The sequence below is a fragment of the Sarcophilus harrisii genome, chromosome 1, assembly GCF_902635505.1.
Source record: "Sarcophilus harrisii chromosome 1, mSarHar1.11, whole genome shotgun sequence".
Taxonomy (NCBI): Eukaryota; Metazoa; Chordata; class Mammalia; order Dasyuromorphia; family Dasyuridae; genus Sarcophilus; species Sarcophilus harrisii.
Window position 1 is genome coordinate 57,112,736 of NC_045426.1, and position 20,200 is coordinate 57,132,935.

The following is a 20,200-nucleotide window of genomic DNA, read 5'->3' on the forward strand; positions in this document are numbered from 1 at the left end:
GAAGAGTCAGATGAGTCCCTACCTTTTATTTGCCATCTAGCAGCTTTTCTATTTTAAAGAAGTTTCTCCTAGGTTTCTTAAATACTTGAATTCAAAACAGAACCCACTGTAGCTTTAAAACTGAGTTCACTTAACTAGGATGGAGATTCTGCGGTGTATGTATGAATTCCTTAGCCACAATTCAGAGAAGGGTCCTTGATCTAGGTAATATAGGAAGATACTGTCAAAGGTACACTAAGAAAAGAGAAAATCTCATCTAGTCCAACCTCTTTCCAAATGGCACAGTTACCTCTATGTCATCCTTAGTAAGTAATCTTACAGGCATCTGCTTGACCATTTTAAAATTTATATTATCTCACAAAACATTTTGGTTCATTGTTAGACAGATTAAATTATTGGAAAACTTTTCTTTATAATAAGCTAAAATCTGCTTTAAGACATCTACTCATTGTCCTAGCTTTTGTCCTAGCTTTTCCTCTCTGAAATTATGTAGAATAAATCTATTTCACATGAATTGAAGATTGCTATCAGCTTACTTTCTCCAACTGTTACATATTACACAGTATCCAGAAACTCTCATTTATCCTGTTCATTTTCCTGATATGTGTTCTATTTTATCACTATTTCTTTTAAAGGTGTCATCCAAAACTCAGTAGAGTCTAGTTTTTAATCTGGGTATAGACTTCAATGTTGTATTTCAGGAAAGCAGCATCCTATGAGCAGGTATGATTCACAAGAGTTACTACTCACTGACTGTGTGACCTTGGCCCAGTTATTTCCTTTTTTGCTAAGTCTCTATTTTGTCATCTTTAAAATGAGGAAATTAGGTTAAATTTTCAGGATTCTTTTTTGAATCTAGCATACTATGATTCTTTTATAATAATGTATTCATGGAAGGTTTTAGCGCTTCAATTATGGATAATGCTGAGGTTGTGTTGGTACTATGGAGCAGAATTAATTAGGTCTTCATAACAGAACAAGGTTTATTTTGTGTATATTTTAAAAATAAATTTTTGTTAGTCTATTTTGGTTTTTTTTACAACACCAAAATTTCCATTGACAATATCCTCTTAATATCCTTAGTGAGCTTTTTAAAGGGGAAAAAAGAAGGAAAAGGCAACAAAATGAATCAGTATAGCAAAGAGAGAGAGAGAGAGAGAGAGCCTACCTGAAAATATGTGCAGTATATACCAAATACATGGACCTCTAGCCTCTGCAAAGATGTGGAAAGGAAGGGAGGATCTTCTCATGTATCTTCTTTGGACTCATGTTTGTTCTTAACTATGTTACAAGATTCACTTTAGATTTTTTTGTGTTGTTATTTCCACTAATAATGTGTTGTAGTCATTGTATATATTGTTTTCTTGGCTCTACTTAATTTATTCTGCATCAGTTAATAGAAATCTTTCCATGCTTCTCTGTATATTCATAATAGCTATTGTTTCTTGACAGCACAGCAGTTTTGTGTTTTATCCATGTATCCTAATTTATTTGGCCATTCCTCAATAAATGAACATCTATTCAAAACCTCCCTCCCAGAGTGGTTTGAGAATTAAATGAAATAATGTTTATTAAAAAAAAAAAAAAAAAAAAAAAAAAACACCACATAGCACAGTGCCTGAACCACAATTAAGCCTCATATCAATGCTCATTCTCTTTCCTTTCTCCTACTTTCCTTGGCTGCATTCTTCATGGTAGCTATAAATTATTTTGCTATATTGGGAACTTCTGGGAATAAGCCTGGTATTGAAATCTGTCTCTGGATCAAAGGTTAGTCACCTTATTTGCAAAATTTCAACTTGCTCTCCAGAATGTTTTTACTAATTCACAGCTGTACTGACAGCACATTATTGTGCCTGTGTTCCCACAACCCCTCCAACAACATTATCTCTGTTTTTTGTCAGCTTCATCAGTTTACAGATTATGAAGCAAAACTTTCTAAATAAAGTTTCTACATAGAGTTTTTATTTGCATTTTTCTTATTATTAGTGACTTCCAAGCATTCTTTCACATGATTGTTTGCTATTATTTCGAGGAAAGTTTGTGTCCTTTAACCACTTATCTATTGGGAAATAGCTCCTGGTTTGATATTCATATATATATATGGATGTATATATTCTGATTATCTTATATAAGTCCTTATCAAAGAAATTTAATACAAAGTTTTTTTTCCTGTGTGGATTTTTTTTTAATTGCAGAATGCTGAAATGTACAAACTGTCATCACAACAATTCCATGAGGCAGCTACCCGGCTGGAGGACACAATAAAGTAAGGATTTACTTTTGTTCTTTGCAAAATTTAGCATATATTTGTGAATATCCTATCCTGTTACAAGCGAATATAAAGCTGCCTCCACCACTTAATCCCAGCTGTATAGAAGTACATAATTCTGCCATCATTCTTCAAACTTAGAAATGAAGATGGAAAGTGGTCATCCTTAATTTTACCTTTATTACCTTAATCCTTAATTTTACCTTTATATACCTTTTTCTTTTACCAACTCATTGGAAACTTGAAGTATAGATTGAGTTAGAGAAGTTAGGAGATCACATTATTCCATCCTGTTACTTGATGGTCTCTTTGTTATAACTTCTTTCCAAGCTCTCCTCCTATCACTGGATTAGAAATTTCTCTGATTCTTTTCTCAGCCTTTGGATAAACTGAAGTTAGAAGCTTCTTTAGTTAGGAAAAGCTATTTTTCATTGTCCTGAAGCCTAGCTATCCATTGGCCAAGGCTGTTGGTATCCATCATAGTTCTAGCTTAAGTTTATGCAAAGGCTGAGAAAAGTCAGAGAATCTCCAATTCCATGATAGGAGGAAAGCTTGGAAAGAAATTATAACAGAGACTATCAAATGACAGAATGGAATAATGTGATCACTAAGAAAATAGAGATACAAAGAGACACAACAGTTTTCCAACAATGGGAGATTGCAGTAGCAGTAGATGCTGTATTTAACCCTGTCACTCATTACTCAGATGAGATAGACAATGAAGAAAGATAGCTTGAAAAAGCTATGGAAAAGAAAAGGCCAAGAAAAAGAAATAGATACACTTCCCAAACAATGACTAAAATACTCATCGCGAAATCACACTTATGGCCACTCCCAGCCTCCACCCCAAACAACAAATCTTGACTTTTTATACCTTGTGATATCCTATTCTCCTGACATCATTAATCTGATTTCACTAGTAGACTTTCACACATCTTTACACTTTCTGAGGGTGCTAGGTGGAAGATTTTTTTTAGATGCAAATTAATAATAAAGTTAATTTTTTGTTTTGAAAATTTGGAATATGCCTACTAGAGATACCTTGGAGTACCTGAAAAGCTGGTCTTTGGGGTTACTGGCCTAAAAAGATTCATGGGCAAATCTGTTCTATCCTGAATGTTTGTGATCAAGGAGGAGAGGACACCTGGATGTTTAAGGATTTGCCCTTTCTTGTTAAGTATTCTTTAAAACCTGCCCTGAATCCTTTAGCAACTCTGAGACTTCTGGAGCTACCCAAGAATTTAGACTGTTCTCTACCTAAAGGGTGAGGATGTAATAAGGAAGATAGAAAGGAGAATAAAGATCCTCTCAAGTCCCAGGAAATGGTAGTTTAGAAGGAAAATCCGAAGTAATCTCAGAGCCAGTGTGTTTACCCTGAATGTTCCCTGAGCTTTCCATGTTGGCTCACCTCTCCATGTGTTCCAGGAGCCCCAGGCCCAATATTCCTCAGAGCTCCTAGATTTGTTCTAGTTGTGCTAGAGCACCAGTAGTACCCTTGGCTACTTTGAAGTTGCTAAGCATTGCACCCATAAGGTACTGTAACAGCTTTCTAGGTGGTCTTCTCTGCTTTTGAGCTCTTCTTCCCATTCTCCCCCATTCCTACAGCTTTCAGATTAATCTTTTTGAAATAGTTTTCTGTATGTTACAACCTTCCTGTCAATTTGACATATCTATACAACCTTTCCCATATCTATACAACCTTTCCCCACTTTCCCTTTCCAGATTTATGGACCACACCTTCTCCACTAAAATCCTTCATTTCCAATTAAATTGGTCTACTTGTCCTTGGCCATTTGTATTCCTATCTGGATACCTTTGCTCATATCTTGACTTTGTCTTGGTAGCCTTGCTTGAAATACTACCTCATCTGAATTTTTACAGTATTTGTCTATACTACTCAGTTACTATATATAAAATCATGGAGTTTAAGAACTAGAAGAAAGGTCCCTTGGAAGATCATCATTCTGTCTCCAAGAAAAAAGACTTTTTGTCTTTTTATATGTATATATGACCTGTGCCAAAATTAGATTATAAGTCCTTTGAAGCCAGTGCAGACTCTGCAAATTTGTACATCTTTGCTATTTTCTACTGTCTTATTCTGCTGTCTTTTCATGTTTTGAGGATAACTATGGATTTGAGTGTTGTTTTTAAAATTATTTTAAAAGTTTTATTTCTGTTTTTTGTTTTTATGCCACAGTTATTTCCTGTTATTGCTACATTCTTTGTGGCTCCTTCCTAGTAACAAAGAAAATGTTAATAAGCAGCCCAATCTGATGGTTATATAAATTACAGCATATTAGTATTCTTCCATCTTTCTATGAAGAGGCATCAAAATGTGTTTTTGTCTTATGTTGTCCTAGCCCAAAAGGCCAGAGGTTCTTCTTGGAAGTTATAGCAGCAGATTGCAAACTCTTTAAGTCCTTTCAGACTGAAAAAACTCCCAACTATATAAGTATGAAATGAATTTATCATGGAATGTTTCATCTTTAGAGAGCTGACTGCCAGATGATGAATTTTTTCCCCTCTTTTTTTTACTCTCTACCTCCTTTTTTTCCCCCCTGAGACAATTGGGGTTAAGTGACTTGCCCCAGGGTCAACATAACTAGGAAGTGTTGAGTGTCCGGGGTCAAATTTTAACTCAGGTCCTCCAGACTTTCAGGGCTGGGTCTCTGTCCACTATACCACCTACCTATCCCCTCTTTTTTTTTTTTTTAAAGGAAAAAGAAGAGATACTAAAAAGGAATAGAACATACCTTGAGTTGGATAATTCTGCATCCCAGTCTTTTCCCAACCTCTCCATCTAAAACAGACCCGGGTCACTGGATTTTTGTTTTTTGGTTAACTATTCTTCATTTCTACCCTCTTTTTTTTTCTTATTTTTTAAATTAGTTTTTATTAATATTTTTTGTTTTTATATAACCTTTATTTTCAGACAGATACCTCCTTCCCTACCCAGAAATATAACAAAAAAATGGAAGAGGAAAAAAAATGCAATTAAGCAAAACTAACCAACAAATAAAAAGTCTTAATAGTACATGCAACATTCTTTCCACAAAATCCCAAAGTGCTACAAAGAAGGAACAGCAGCATTTCCTCCTCTCTTCTTTGGGACCTGCCTTGATTGTATTAACTATCTATCCAACATTTAGTTTTATTTTGTTGCCGTTCTTTCCATTTGCATACTGTGGTGTTATGTATTATTATTTTTCCTGGTTCTACTTATTTCACTTTGCATTAGTTCATATTAATTTTATGATTCTTTGCATTTTCATATTCATCATTTCTTATAACAGTCAATTACATTCATGTGCCACACTTTGTTTAACCATTCCCCAATCAGTGGGTATTATTATATTACCATAGTAATGCCTCCGGTGGTCCAGTGTCTCTGGTCCTGGAGTCAGGAGGACTCCTCTTCCTGTGTTCAAATCTGGCCTCAGACACTTCCTAGCTGTGTGACTCCAAGCAAATCACTTATTTTGGTTTGCCTCAGTTTCCTCCTCTATCAAATGAGCTAGAGAAGGAAACCACTGCAATTCCTTTGGCAAGTAAAGCCCAGATGAGGTCACAGAGAGTCAGACCTGATGGAAGTGACTGACCCACAGCAACAACACAGAATATGTTGGTGTGTGTGGAACTTTGCATCCTGTCTAGATCTCTTTGTCCTTTGCCTTCTCTTCACTTTCTCCTCTTCCCTGGGCCATTCAGCATGGCTGCTTGATGAGCTCAGTCCCCAGCTCTGATCCTTCTGGCAGGATGGAGGACCACAAGACCTGCAGACCCTGGGCCACTGTTATCTGACCCGATGCTTATCCCCTCAGAACCCCAGGTCTTGATAACAGAGCCCTCAGGACTTCTTTATCCATCTACTCTGTGGGCCTCCTCTTTTATGTGTTCTCTCCACCAATCAGATAGTGAGCTCCTGTCTGCAGAGCCTGTCTAGCGTTTTCTGTTTGTATCTGTGGGATTGAGCACAGGGCCTGACCCCACATAGTAAGTGTTTAATAAATATCTCCATTCATGCATACATGCCTTCATGCTTTGGGGCCATATATCTTGTGGAATTCTGTAAAGGACAAAACTAGAAACAGAGTAGATAATCAGCTAGGTGGTACAGTGAATTGAGCTCTGGGTCTGGAGTCCTGAGTTGAAATGTAGTTTCTCACTACTTACTAACCTTGTGGTCCTAGGCAAGTCACTTAACCTCTGTTTGCCTCAATTTCCTAGTGTGAAGAAACTGGTTATTGGTAAACTGGGAAACAGGGCTGCTGTGAGGATCAAATGAGATCATTATAATGTGCTTGGCACAGCACCTAGTATATAGTAAGCGCTTGTAAATGTTGACTTATAATTATCAGCTGGTGAATGGGTTATCAAGTTTTAATTCTTGACAATAATTTCATATAAAGTAAGAGGTGATGAATAGGCTGGATTTTGATGGGAATTATGAGAAGATTTACAAATTAATGAAGATTGAAGTAAACAGAACCACAAAAATAATACACATAGAGACTACAACATTGTTTTATTGTGTTATTCTTCTTTCATTTTACAATGTTAAGTGAATGCTATAAAATTGTATGTCCCATCTTAGCCCCAAAGAAAAAGTAGAAAAGGACACTTTCAGATTTTTGCAGAGAAGGGAAGTCATCTTATATAGAATTGCATATGAAGCCAGACTTTTTCAATAGGTTCTCTAGTGTGACTAAACTATTTTTATCTTTTTGCAAAGATAAAAATTTTCGTTCTCTTTTAAAGAGATTTTCTTTATTATAAGGGATATTATATTTTATATATATATATTATATGTAAGGGATATTATAAGGGATAACTATTGAAAAGTGGAAATATGCTGGGAAAAATATAAGTAATACAAAAAGAAATCATGAAGATGATATATCAAAACATATCACAATTATTTAAATCTTATTTCCCAGAAAGCCTAAAATGAAAGAGGCAAGCTAAAAGTGACATCATTTAAAAAAATAGAAGAGAATTTTTCATAGTTATGGCTAAGGGAGAAGCTGACCCCTTCCCATCAGTCCTTGCAATCCTGAATGTGAGTAAGAAACCAGCCTGGACATAGGTACATTTGGTGATTTCCAGCTGCTTATTGGGCTTCCTGTAGAAATCTGAATACTCATCATATTGAAAACTAAACTTATCTTTTCCTACCAGATCCTGCCCTCTTCTAGCTTTCCTTTTACTGTTGGGGACACCCAACTCAAGAGTCATCCTCAGCTCCTCACAGCCTTCCATATACAATTTGTTGCCAAGGTCTACTTTACCATAACAACATCTCTCTCACACACACTCTTCTATCTTCTGACATTAGTGCTGCCCTGGCAAATGCCCATATCATATTACTTCATGCTGGATTGCTGCAATAGCCTGCTGGAGATCTAAAGAAATCATATTTATAAAGTATTTAACGTGATATAACACTTAGACACAACATAAATGCTTGTTCCTCTTCACTTCCTCAAGTCTCTTCTCATTCCCATCCATTCTGTAATCAGTCAAAAATGTATTAAATTGAGAATACAAAGTTTGTTTGATTTATATTGTTTTTGTTATATCACTACTTGCATGTACAATTCATGTTTGTTACACCACATTGAGCTTGCACTGACTGTGGGGAGAGTCATCACTAATAGCCTCTGCGTTATTGCTATGTGCTTGTGTTATACCTCCCATGCCATCCCTGACTTCTCAGAGAAGTGAGAGCTCCCCAAAAGGGAGGTGAAAGCGCTAAAAAGGAAATGATCATGCCCTCCCTGAAATCTCAGGAAGGGAGATGAAAAGCACTAAAGGGAAATGGGGATTGCTAGCAGATTTCTGGACTGGAGGGTCTTATTAGAAACAGGTATGCACAAACCCATCAGCATGGGAGGTATAACACAAGCACATAGCAATAACGCAGAGGCTATTAGTGATGACTCTCCCCACAGTCAGTGCAAGCTCAATGTGGTGTAACAAACATGAATTGTACATACAAGTAGTGATATAACAAAAACAATATAAATCAATACGGTATTGTAAGAGATTTCCAGATCCTAGAAGGGAGAGTATATAAACAACAGTCACACATACGACTTCTTCAGCATCCAAGAAATAGTCCAAAACCAATCTATTGTGCATTGCTTCATGGGTCAGGGAATGCAATGATTCCCCACAAGTTTTTGAAGTCCTGCCACAGTCTTTTTATGTGTTAGGGAATTCAATGATTCCAGCAGATTTTGAAGTCCTGCAATAGTCATCATTTCTCAGAAAATTCAATGATTCCTGAGGGTTTTCAAGTCCTACAACAGTCTTATCATGAGTCAGAGAACCTAATGATTCCTGAGGGTTTTGAAGTCCTACAACAATCTTATCATGTCTCAGAGAATCCAATGATTCCGGACGATTTTCAAGTCATACAACAGTCTATCATGTCTCAGAGAATCCAATGATTCCTGAAGGTTTTGAAGTCCAACAATTTTTGATGTCCATGAGTCAAATGCCATAACTGCCATGCTCTTTCAGTGGTGGGCACAGTCAGCAATGGAACTACCCGATATTTCTTGGGTCTTCTCCTTCATTTCAAGGGTCTGCTCCATCTCTTTCCAATGGACAAGGTGAATACGTCTCGTCGTTGGCACCCATTTGATTCCTTCTCCACCTGTAGAGATAAAAGAAATCCTCTCCCCCAAGCAATTACCCTATCTGATCCCTTCCATTCACTACTTTCTGGGTCTCTCCATATCACCTGGCAAATATCTAAAGATAGTAAAGCCGCTTACACTGGACACTGCTCTTCTGGTGGGTTATAAAAACCTGTCTGCTGGAGCCAGTGCATCTTTGTCAAAAATCAAGAAGTTAATAGTATAAAGAGCTAGATTTAGAAGTCTCTAGGGTTGCCTGGGGCTCCCCCTTTCTTTTGTTTTTGGAGGAGCATTTTAATGTCTCTGTTTCTCCTCTCTACTATTGCCTGTCCTTGAGGATTAAAGGGTATGCCAGTAGTGTGTAAAATCTTATACTGTGCACAAAAGTGTACAAAATGTTTAGAAGTATATGCAGGTCCATTGTCTGTTTTTATTGCTTGTGGCACACTCATAATTGCAAATGCTTGAAAAAGGAACTCAGTGACCACTTGGGCTGTCTCTTTTGCTTCTGGAATTGCAAAAGTGAATCCTGAAAAGGTGTCTACCACAACATGGATAAAAGACAGATGACCAAAAGATTTTTAATGGGTCACATCCATTTGCCAGATTTCATTGGGTATCAAACCACGAGGGTTCTTCCCTGAAGGCAGTGTAGGAGTGTGAAAAGGAAAGCAAGCTGTACAGGTTTTTACTGCCCTCCTAGCTTCCTCTCTTGTTATTCCAAATTGTAAATGTAAAGCTCAAGCAGCCTGATGATATTTAAAATGAGATTCTTGGGCTTCCTGAAATAAAGGAGTATTGGCCAACATAGTTAGAAGGCTATCTGAACTTTGAATTACCATCAAAAATAGGACCTGGAAGTCCACTATGAGAGTGGACATGCAAGATATAAATCTTACCTGGATGCTTTCTCACTTGCTCTTGAAGTTTCTTAAAGAGCTGATATATATTAGAGGCTACAAATTTTATTTGGGCTGTAGCAATTCTTTGTACCACACCTACTGAATAGGCCGAATCAGATATTGTATTTATATCTCCTGGATAATAAGTAAGAGCTAGAATGATTGCATACAATTCATTCTGCTGAGTGGACTGAAAAGGAGTTCTGACTACTCTCTTTAGAGTTAAGTCACGAGAGTATACAGGGCAAATATTATATTTGGATGCATCTGTAAAGGTAGTTGGTCCTTTAAGAGGAACTTTAGAAACCTTTTCTTCAAGAATCCATCGCCAATTATATAATAGCCTGGTTATCTTTAATGGAGACCCATGTGTAAAATTTGGAGCCATGGCTAATAAAATTTTCCACTCTGGGATGGTTTCACAGCATACATTAATTTGTGCATTAGTATAAAAGGTTTATATCTTGTCAGGTCTTATCCCAGATTATTGTACTGCTTGCTTAGTAGCCTTTAATAAAATTCTAGCCACAAGCACTGGGTAAGGAGTAAGGTTTTGTTCTGGTTGTGCTGGGAGGTTCACACTCTATCACACTGTCCCCTTGATGGAAGGACTGCTGTGGGTGACTCCTGTGTAGCAAAAAATGATATTTTCAAGGATTTTTGAGTGACTCTACCACATTGGATAAAGCCAGTTCAACTTCTCTCAAAGCCTCTTGACCTTCTTTTATAAGATGGCGTGATGAGTTTAAAGCACTGCCTCCCCTTAAAATGTCATATAATGGTTGTAATTGATAGGTTGTCAAGCCTAACATTGGTCTCATCCATTGGATATCTCCTATCAATTTCTGAAAATCATTTAAGGTGTTTAGCTTCTCTGTTCTTAAGGACAGTTTTTGTACTGTAAGCACCTTAGGATATACTTCATATCCTAAATATTGAAAAAGGAGTATGTCTTTGAATTTTTTCTGGAGCTATGTGCAATTTGGTAGTACCTTAGTGTTTCCATGGTCTTTTGTAGACGTGCTTCTAACATTTGTTCCTCAGGTGCACATCCCAATATATCATCCATGTAATGTAATAACATAACTTTTGGAGATGCTTTTCTTACTGGAGCAAGAGCAACAGCAACATATATTTGACACATAGTATCATAGCTGTTTTTCATTCCCTGTGGCAAAACTGTCCATTCATATCTTTTATAAGGCTCAGCTAAGTTAACGCTGGGCACTGAAAAGGCAAATCTTTTCATATCCTCCTTATCTAGAGGGATAGAATAGAAACAATCCTTAATGTCTATAACCCAAAGAGGCCATTCTCTAGGCCATTGAGTAGAAAATGGAAGCCCAGGTTGAAGAGTTCCCATAGTTTCCATCTGCTCATTTACCTTTCTTATATCAGTCAGCATCCTCCATTTTCCAGATTTCTTTTTTACAACAAACACTGGGGAATTCCAAGGACTTAGAGAAGGTTGTAAGTGTCCTTGGTCAAGTTGCTCCTGAACTATATCTAATAAGGCCTGAATTTTGTTGCTACCTAAGGGCCACTGTTCTAACACTGGTGTATCAGTTTTCCATTGGATAGGAACAGGTAAAAGTGTTGGCAGGCCTTCAACAGCAGCCCTGCTTAAAAAACCGAAGTACTCATTTTTAACCCTAATTGTTGTAAAAATGTCTCTTCCCCACAGATTGATGGGGATTTTTTCAACTATAAAAGGAGTAAAAACTCCTATTTTGTCTTCAAAAGTCCATCTCATAGGGGTAGCATTAACTTCAGCTGCTATTGATCCTCCTACGCCAGACATATAGGTGTCTGCTTTAATCTTTGGCCAGTGACTGGGCCAGCTGGCACCTCTAATGACTATACGATCTGCACCTGTGTCTACCAATCCTTCTAATGGTATGCCATTTATATAGATAGTGAGCATAGGTGGGTCAGCTGTCACAGTTGCTGTCTAGTGTATTCCTGGACTTTGTTGCTTGGAGTCACAATCTGGGCGACTATCACCAGATTGCTTATTAGGAGTCTGTATCAGTGAACCTAATGCTACTACTTCTCCTATATTAGTGACTGGGATATTATCTACACATTCCTCAGTCTCCCACATTAGTGTGTGGATGGACACTGTTTTGTACATACTCTCAGGAGGTGAAATGGTCAAGCCTACTGTGCCTGGAGGCAAGGGATCCATAGGCTGGAGAGGAACAGATTTCATTTCTCCAGGGGGTATCTCAGTTGTCCCAGCTGCATACAACTCTATTCTCCCCAATTGTAACCCCTTTCTCCCATCAGGTTGCTTCCTGACTGGTTAATTGTGTAATCCCCTTCACCCATCAGATAAATGGCTTCCTGGCTGATTGGTCATGTCTGGGTACTGGCCTTCTAGGCACTTTCTGGGTACACCATTGGCTGCCATCATGCCCCAAGTATTCTTTGTCTTGGGCTTTGGGGCTGGGCCCCTCATCCTGTTTCCCTGAATCTGTCTACATTCTGATGCCCAATGGAAGCCTCTGTTGCATTTTGGACATGGGGTTTTGGGTCTTATTCTCCCACCCTGTTTTCTCACTCTGTCTCTATGCCAACATTGAGCTTTCAGATGCCCTACTTTACCACATGGAAAGCATTGACAAGTCTCTCTGGAAGTCCCTTGCCAAAAGGGACCCTGTCTTCCCATATTGGGATCTTGGGAAGTCTACATCATAGCCTGGCTATAAAAGATATTTGTGCCCACTGTGGCACAGCATCTTATGATCTCCTCTAAAGGAGCATCCTTGCGCAGTCCTACTATAATTCCTCTACAAGCCTCATTAGCATTTTCTTTAGCAAGTTGCCTTATCATAATGTCTGTTACTGCATTTTCACTATTGGTTCATACAACAACAGTCTGCAGAAGTCCCACAAAATCAACAAATGTTCATTTGGCCCTTGTGTTATTTTTGTGAAGGCCTCTCCCTTATTGTTTTTATTGGGAAGAGAAGTCCATGCTTTGATAGCAGCAGCAGCAATTTGCCCATAAGCTGCTAAGGGGTAATTAATCTGTACTGAGATGTCTGCACAAGAACCTACATCTGTTAGTTGGTCAAAGGTGATTGGAGTATGAATTCCACTTTGACTATTTTGTTGGGCTTGTATCCTACAGAGCTCACTATATTTAGAAAGCCATAACAAGTTTTGTCCAGGTTCTAAGCATGTCCTTGCGATAGATTTCTAGTCCTGAGTGGTTAAGACTTTATAAGCCAAATTCTGTAATAACATCTTAACATAAGCTGATGTAGCCCCATAAAGAGTGCAAGCCTTTTTCAAGTCTTTGAGGATTTCTATATCAAAAGGAGTGTATCTTCTACTTTCTTGACCTGAAGAGTCAAACTGTTGAATCACTGAATACATTTCCAGTTGCAAATCACCTAAATTCTGCCCTTCTTCTGTGGCTTTAAGTACTGCCTTTTGCTGCAATCTAGTCATAGGAGGGGGTGATTTTTTGGGGGGGAGGTGCTGGTGGTGTCACTTCCCCTCCCACTACTACTCCCCCCTCCATTCCAGAAGGTAAAGTTGATGGGGGCATGTCAAGAACCAGTTCCAGTTTAGGCGGGGTTGAAGCTGCTTTGTGAGAGTGATTATCAACCATGCCCTTCATCCTCACTTAACTCCTCCCATGCCCTCCTGTGATATCACTTTTAATCCCTCCTTTGTCCTCCTCATTTTCCTCACACTTCCCCATCTGGCCATTCTTAGAATTTTTCTTTTTTCTATAACTTGCAGGATTCTTTAAGGCCAATTGTATCATGTTGTGTATATAGAATGTTTCCTTGGAAATTGAATGAGGACTTTATCATTGGAGTATTCGCATAATTGTTGTCCTACTAGCTTCCAATTATCTAGCCCTATCTCCTCTTCCTTTAAGAACCAAAGGGACATATGTAGCAATGTACCGAAGAGTTTAGTGATCTGCAACCAAGTTATAATTAAGTCTTGTCCCTTGATCAACTTAAGTATGCTTTACATAGCACCCACTCGGGGTGGGGGTGGGGGTGGGGCTGGGGATGAGGATGGGGGAGAATCTTTTCCAATATCTACCCCATTTCAGTTAGAAAAGATTACTATTTTAGCCCTTAACAAAATAAGTTCCCTGATTGTCTATTTAAATACTCACCCTATTTCCTGGTCATCAAAGACTTCTTCAGTGAAGTTAGGGTCCTCGGGCCCCACACTTGGTGCCAAATGTGACAACCGCACTAACACCCAGGACACCTCAGAATCAGCCGGAGTCAGGATAAGCAAAAGTTGTCCTTAGTCTTTATTCTTGGTCCTTAGATGCAGGATTGAACAGGATGGAAGCAGAATCTCTGCAACTGCTTTCTTCCTTGTCTACCACCAAAGTGTGACTCTGGCTAGTCTTACTTCACCCCTTAGTCCCTCCTACAATCCTCTTTATACACCAATCATTGAGCCAGCACAGGACAGTGGGAAGGACCATTTTCCAAGCATATGCCCATAGAGTATTGTCCAATATTGTCAAGTGCTCGGCAGTCCTGACCTCAGTGCAACAACTCAAGAGTTTCAGCCCTCTATAGCAAATACATAGTACTTTGTTTGGTATCAAAGCTCTTTGGAACCTAGGCCCCTCTTAGCCTGCAAAAAGACTTACATCTGCCCCCTGTCAGGTATTCTTCCCTAAGGTGACTGATGGTTTTCTTGTCATTCCTTTCACAAAACACTCCATCTCTAGACTTTTGGCATGGGATGCTCTCCTTCCTCATTTCTGCCTTGGGGCTTCTATGGCTTCTTTCAAGTCCTAACTAAAATCCCTACATTTTCTAGGAAGCTTTTCCCAATTTTTCTTAATTCTAGATGATCATCTCCAATTTATCCTTTATATAGCTTACTTGTACATAGTTGTTTACATGTTATCTTTTCTGATTAGACTGTGCAGTCTGATTAGACTATTTTTTGCTTTCTTTGTATCCCCCAACATTTAGTACAGTACCCTGCCATAAAGAAGGCAGTTAATATGTATATTTTTATATGATATATTTTTCCTTGTCTTTGAGATGATTTTAGAGGGAGTTGAGTTTTCTGAAACCTTTTAGGTTGCCATTTTCTCAGAAGTTCCCTTCATTCTTTTAAAAATAATTCTTCCATCTTTTAGTTCTTTTGGCCAAATTCTTCTAATTTCTAGAATTCTTGTAAATAACTTCTTTTAAAAATTCTTGAAGCATTATTTTCCTCTGGAGTTTTATCCTTAGGTTCTTTTAGCTCATAGTGGGGTTGTTTTTTTTTTTTCCATTGCATTGTTTGCATTGTTTTCTTATATTTGCTTATGTCTCCAGTCTTATCTGTTTGAAGTATCTCACTCCCTTGCTATTTCTTCTCTGTAATTATTGGAGTTACTGATTTCTCAGTGCAGAACCTTAAGAGTAAGTAGTTGCTAGTAGCCATAAAAATGGTTAGCCTTCTGCATGGAACAGTGCATTTGACATTCTCTGATGATGATTATTTCTAGGGTCTTCCTTTTAAGGTGGAGTCTTGTTTGGAACAGGTACAAAGTCTTTCCCCACAGTAGAGTTGGTAGGGATCTGAAGACAATAAGAGCAGCACTGTATTGTTTTTGCCTTTTTTCCTCCCTAAATATCACGGAATGTTTCTTTTCATCATTTTATTTTTTTGATCTAGCACTTCATTTCACACAAATATTTTCTTTATGAGACAGTTATAAAAGAGTAGCCTTTAACCTGGTCAAATCAATTCGTGTTTTTATATTTTCTATAATTGTTCATCACATAATTGGTTTTCCTTTGTATTCTAACATGTTTAATATTATGTATTTTAAAGTATGATGGATCCATAGGCTTCAGCAGAAACCTTCACATCCAAGGGGTCATTAGTCACAAGAAGGTTAAGAACTTTTGTTTTAGAGAGAGCTAAATTTGGCTGGAAATTTTCATATTGACATTTTCTGCAAAAAGGTAATGAATTATTTCATTGACAGCAGCTCTATGTAGACCTTGTAGCTAAAGCACAATTGGCATTGCAATCTCCTTAGGCAGGAAAACTATTCACCCTACTGAAATTACAGGTGTTTGAAGTATTCAAATGAATCTCCCTTCTTCCTCCCAGCCTGGACTATCTCTAGGCTCTGAGGTGCTGGTGATCACAGAATGATAAAGCATGGGCACTTTGAGTAGACCCTAATGAGTATAAAATGAATGAGCTCATCCCTGGCCAGGCAGGAATAGCCTTTGGTGCCCCAACTTTCAGTTCCACACAGAGCATCATTGGAATCTATCAACAGATTTCTCCCTCATACAAACCAAATAAGGAGCAATTCAGAAATCATTTTGCTTAAATGTTGAGAAAATTCCTTGACTGGGAGATATATAGGACTAACTAATGATTGTAAATTGCTTTATAAGTACTGTAAAAATGCCAACTAGTGGCAGCAGCAATATTTTTGGATTTTTCTTCCAAGATAGTAGAACATTTCCTCCAAACATTTTTGAGCTAGTTCAGTAGATAAGAGAAATGGCAGAAGAAAAAAAATATTTTTAGGAGTTATATAGAACCTAAAATACTGTGGGTTTTCTATTAGACTATATGATAAAAGGAAAAAGCACTTTTATTATATTATTGTTGTTACTATAAACCCATATATTTAAACCATACTTTACATATACTTTACAGTATACAAAAAGCTTTTTATTTCACTGACTCATTTAATCTTCATCATCCAAATAGAAGATAGTTGAACAATTCCTATCCCAGTTTTACAAAATTAATAAACTAAGTAAAACTCAGAGAATAAATGACTTGCCAGAAGTTACAAATCTAGAAAATGGCCCCAGAATTATGTCACTGTAGAAGACCCTCCTGCCCTGCCTTGGGACCATCAGGTTTCTCTGATTCATTTATGCTTGGGTGAAGCCCAGTGTACATAACTGGTTATTTGAAAATTCAACCAGGAAAATTGGTGCCTTCTCTTTTGAATCATTAGAGAAGTTTTAAATAAATTGAATAGAAAGGGGAATGTGTTGATTGTGGAAGGCAGATGTTTTTGGCACCAGAAGAATTGTGTGTTTGAAGAAATGGAATCCAATGTAACCGCATACACAAAAACAGCTACAACTACCCAGCGGCAGGAATTGTTTGGATTTTCTGAAGGAAGAGATTAAGACCCCAGGGGACAGACTGTATTTACTGTGTCACATCTATTTTTTATGACAACCTTCAGTCCTCTTCCCCTGGGAAGCATTCAGAGCCTGTCTCTGCCTCTCATTGTCAGAAAACTTGTAGTGTAAGTTACTGGCCACACAAACAGTCATCTCTCAAAGAGGTTAAAACAATTGAGTTGGGGAAGGAGGTTATTAACCATTTCCTTGATCTTAGTAAATAATGCCCCAGGACCTTTGATCCAAGGATGAATCACTGATTTGCTCTCCACTTATAAGGAACTTGTGTTTATTTGACCTAAACTGAACGTTTACACTTTTTCTCCTTAAGAAAGGGCTTACGCAAATCTAGGGGTTTGGAGTTGGGGGAGAGAAGAGGTCAGGAAGGAGGGGGGGTATGTTTGACCTAATTAAAAGGAAGTAAGCTATAGTCTAGTACATTAGCATTATCCATATTTATTCAATTAACATGAAAATCATTTTATAGTTGATAAAGATCTGGCCTTGAAAACATGGATTCAGATTCTGTCTCTGAAACTTGTTTTATCTGTGTGACTATGGACAAGTCTCAGCATGCCAAATAACTTGTTTAGATGCTAAATTGTAGTTGCATTGCAAATGTGCATAGAGATAGATTATAGTTGATAGGTCACTTTAGACAGGTAAATGGGGAAAGGGGAGAAACACCTGTATAAACTAGGAAAGCATTCTCTACCTTCAAGGAGTTGTTTATATGCTAAGGTAACTTAAAGAGGAGCTGTAATAAAGGTGAGGGAAAAGATTGAGTACTTGAGGGAGTTACCCAGGAAGGTGATTTGGAGAGTACCTGGCAAGGGTCAGAGCCAAGGACAGGAAACAGGCTCTTGATAGGGAGATGATGGTGTAAGCTTGTGGAGAGACGCAGCTTGTGTCCTTAACCAGGAGACAGGGTCTCCCACCAGATTCAGTTGGGAGAAAATGCTAATGGCTTATTGCTTATTCACTGAAGCAAAGATATATAATTTACTGTGTGTTGAACTAAGTCACACTTCCTCACACGCCAAGTTGAACCTCTGGACATTCACCAAACATAGTTCCCATTCTTTTTTCTTTCCTAGGCTCACTCTTAAAATACTCTTCCCCCAAATCCCCTGACAATTTAAATCTTTCTTAAAGCTATAGATCAATTCCTTCCTTTTCCTGGCTGAAACCTTTCCCAATAAAGTAATAAGAATGAGAATCTTAGTTCTCAGTTGTTTTTTCAGTCCTGTTTGATTCTTCATTACCCGTTTTGGGATTTCTTTGCAAAAAGACAGAAGTGTTTTGTCATTTCCTTCTCCAACTTCATTTTATAGACGAGGAAACTGAGACAAAGTCCAATTTGGTTCTTGGGGCAGCTAGGTGGTTGCAGGAGAGAGCATGCCAGGCCTGGAGTCCTGAAGACCCGAGTTCAGAATCTAGCCTCAGAAACTTACTAGCTATGTGACCTAAAATAAGAATACCTCACTAACATTTATATAGTGCTTACTCTATTCCAGACTGCTAAATGCTTTATACTTATTCTCTCATTTATTCATTACAACAATCCTGGAACGAAAGTGCTATTATTATCCTCATTTTACATATGAGGAAACTGAGGCAGACAAATGAAGTGATCTTGCTCAGAGTCCTATACCCAAGTGTCTGAGGGTGAATTTGAATTCAGGTCTTCCTGACTTTGGGCTCAGCGCTCTCTGCAACCTCTAGCTGCCCAGACAGAAGTGACCCCTCCTTCACTTCAACTCTTCTAAGTATATGTTGTCTCTCTCCATTTTTATTCTATTACAGTTATTTGTGTCTCATTCCCTCTACTTGACTTTAGATCAGGAATCCTGCGCGCTTATTTCCATATTCACACTCAGTTCTAAGTATTGGTTCTTACACAGAAGAAATGTCCAATAGATGACCGAAGTGAATTGAAAATAACATTTTTAAATGTGTAATTCAGATAGCTCCCCTACTTAGTATGAATTAGCAGGGCTTTACCTTACTTCTCTTGTCCTTTCCAGAGGGAAATTTCCTATTTGGGAGTTTGTCAAAACATTATTCAGAGTGATTTACATGGCTCTTTAAGAGGTGGACAAATCAGGATGTTAAGTTTAAAGCTAATTTCACCACAGCTGGAACTGATTTGGGATTCTCTTAGAGGAGGGAAGGGGCTGCAGTAAAGAAACTTAGAGGAGGAACTAAGGACACAAAACCTCTGAAAAAAAAAAAAAAAACTATGGCTTTCCTCTGAAATGGTGTGTCCCTATCCTAGGAGATTAGAAGGGGGCAGAAGAGGAGCATTTCAGGCAGACTTGTAGGGGCCATGTGGAGAGAGGAAGGACTACCTTACCTAGCCTAGGCAAGGAACTCCCTCGTATCATGGTTGCTGGTTCAAGGATCCTTCAGAGCCACACACTCGTCCCTGTGTGGCAAGACGTTCTTGCACTGCAGCCCTCACTGTCTCCATTCTGAATCCCTGGAGCACAATTGCTTTGACTACTGTCGTATACCCTAGGCTTCCTACTCAAATGCTATTCTCCTTTCCTATGCCAGTTTCTTTAGATGCAATCTAAACTGGGATGTCTCTGATTCTTCAAAGGGCAGGCAAATTATTATTATTATAGTTTTGCCCTTTAGAAACTGAACCCCATTTTCCCTCATGGAAATGTCTTCAGGACTAGCAAGCAGGTTCTTTGTTGACTGACTGACTTGACTTCCTGGGGATTTCCCTGTCTTCCTCTGATGTGTTTTTCCCCCTTATTCTTGGTGTGCCACAGAATGTTTTTTGTGACCTGGGCAGATGGCATTTATTCTCACAACAGAGGGGTCAGTGCAGCCAGCTGGAATTTGGCTGTTTTTAGAAATGAGGAAACTGAAGTACCTGGAAAGTCAGTCAATAAATAATCATATACCCCAAAGAGAATCACATAACAGGGACCTGGAGTAGTCAAAATAGAACAGAAAAAGAGGGCAAATGTAGTTGAAAATAATGGTTTAGAAAATTACTTGCCACATCCCTGATACTTAACAATTGTGTATGCCCTTGGACAAGTCACTTCCTCTATCGAAATGATGGGGGAACCCCAATACTGTCCTGACTTGGGGGGGAACCTTGAAGTAAAAGCTTGAGAACTCCTTGAAGGGAAGAAACTCTTCTTCAGCTCTCCTGGAAGAGGCCTACCTCAGGGAATCAAGATAAAGTGGTTTCATTCTGTT

At 38.3% G+C, this 20,200-nt stretch overlaps 1 protein-coding gene across 4 annotated transcripts in view; it reads left to right on the plus strand.

Moving 5' to 3' along the window:
• Nucleotides 1-20,200, plus strand: part of CHCHD6 (coiled-coil-helix-coiled-coil-helix domain containing 6) — a 316,552-nt gene that overhangs the window by 244,947 nt on the left and 51,405 nt on the right. For all 4 annotated transcript variants that reach the window (XM_031956166.1, XM_031956173.1, XM_031956188.1 and 1 more), the window contains one exon: nucleotides 2,199-2,269. In XM_031956166.1, the coding sequence (XP_031812026.1) occupies nucleotides 2,199-2,269 (71 nt within the window). The remainder of the gene's footprint in view (nucleotides 1-2,198; nucleotides 2,270-20,200) is intronic.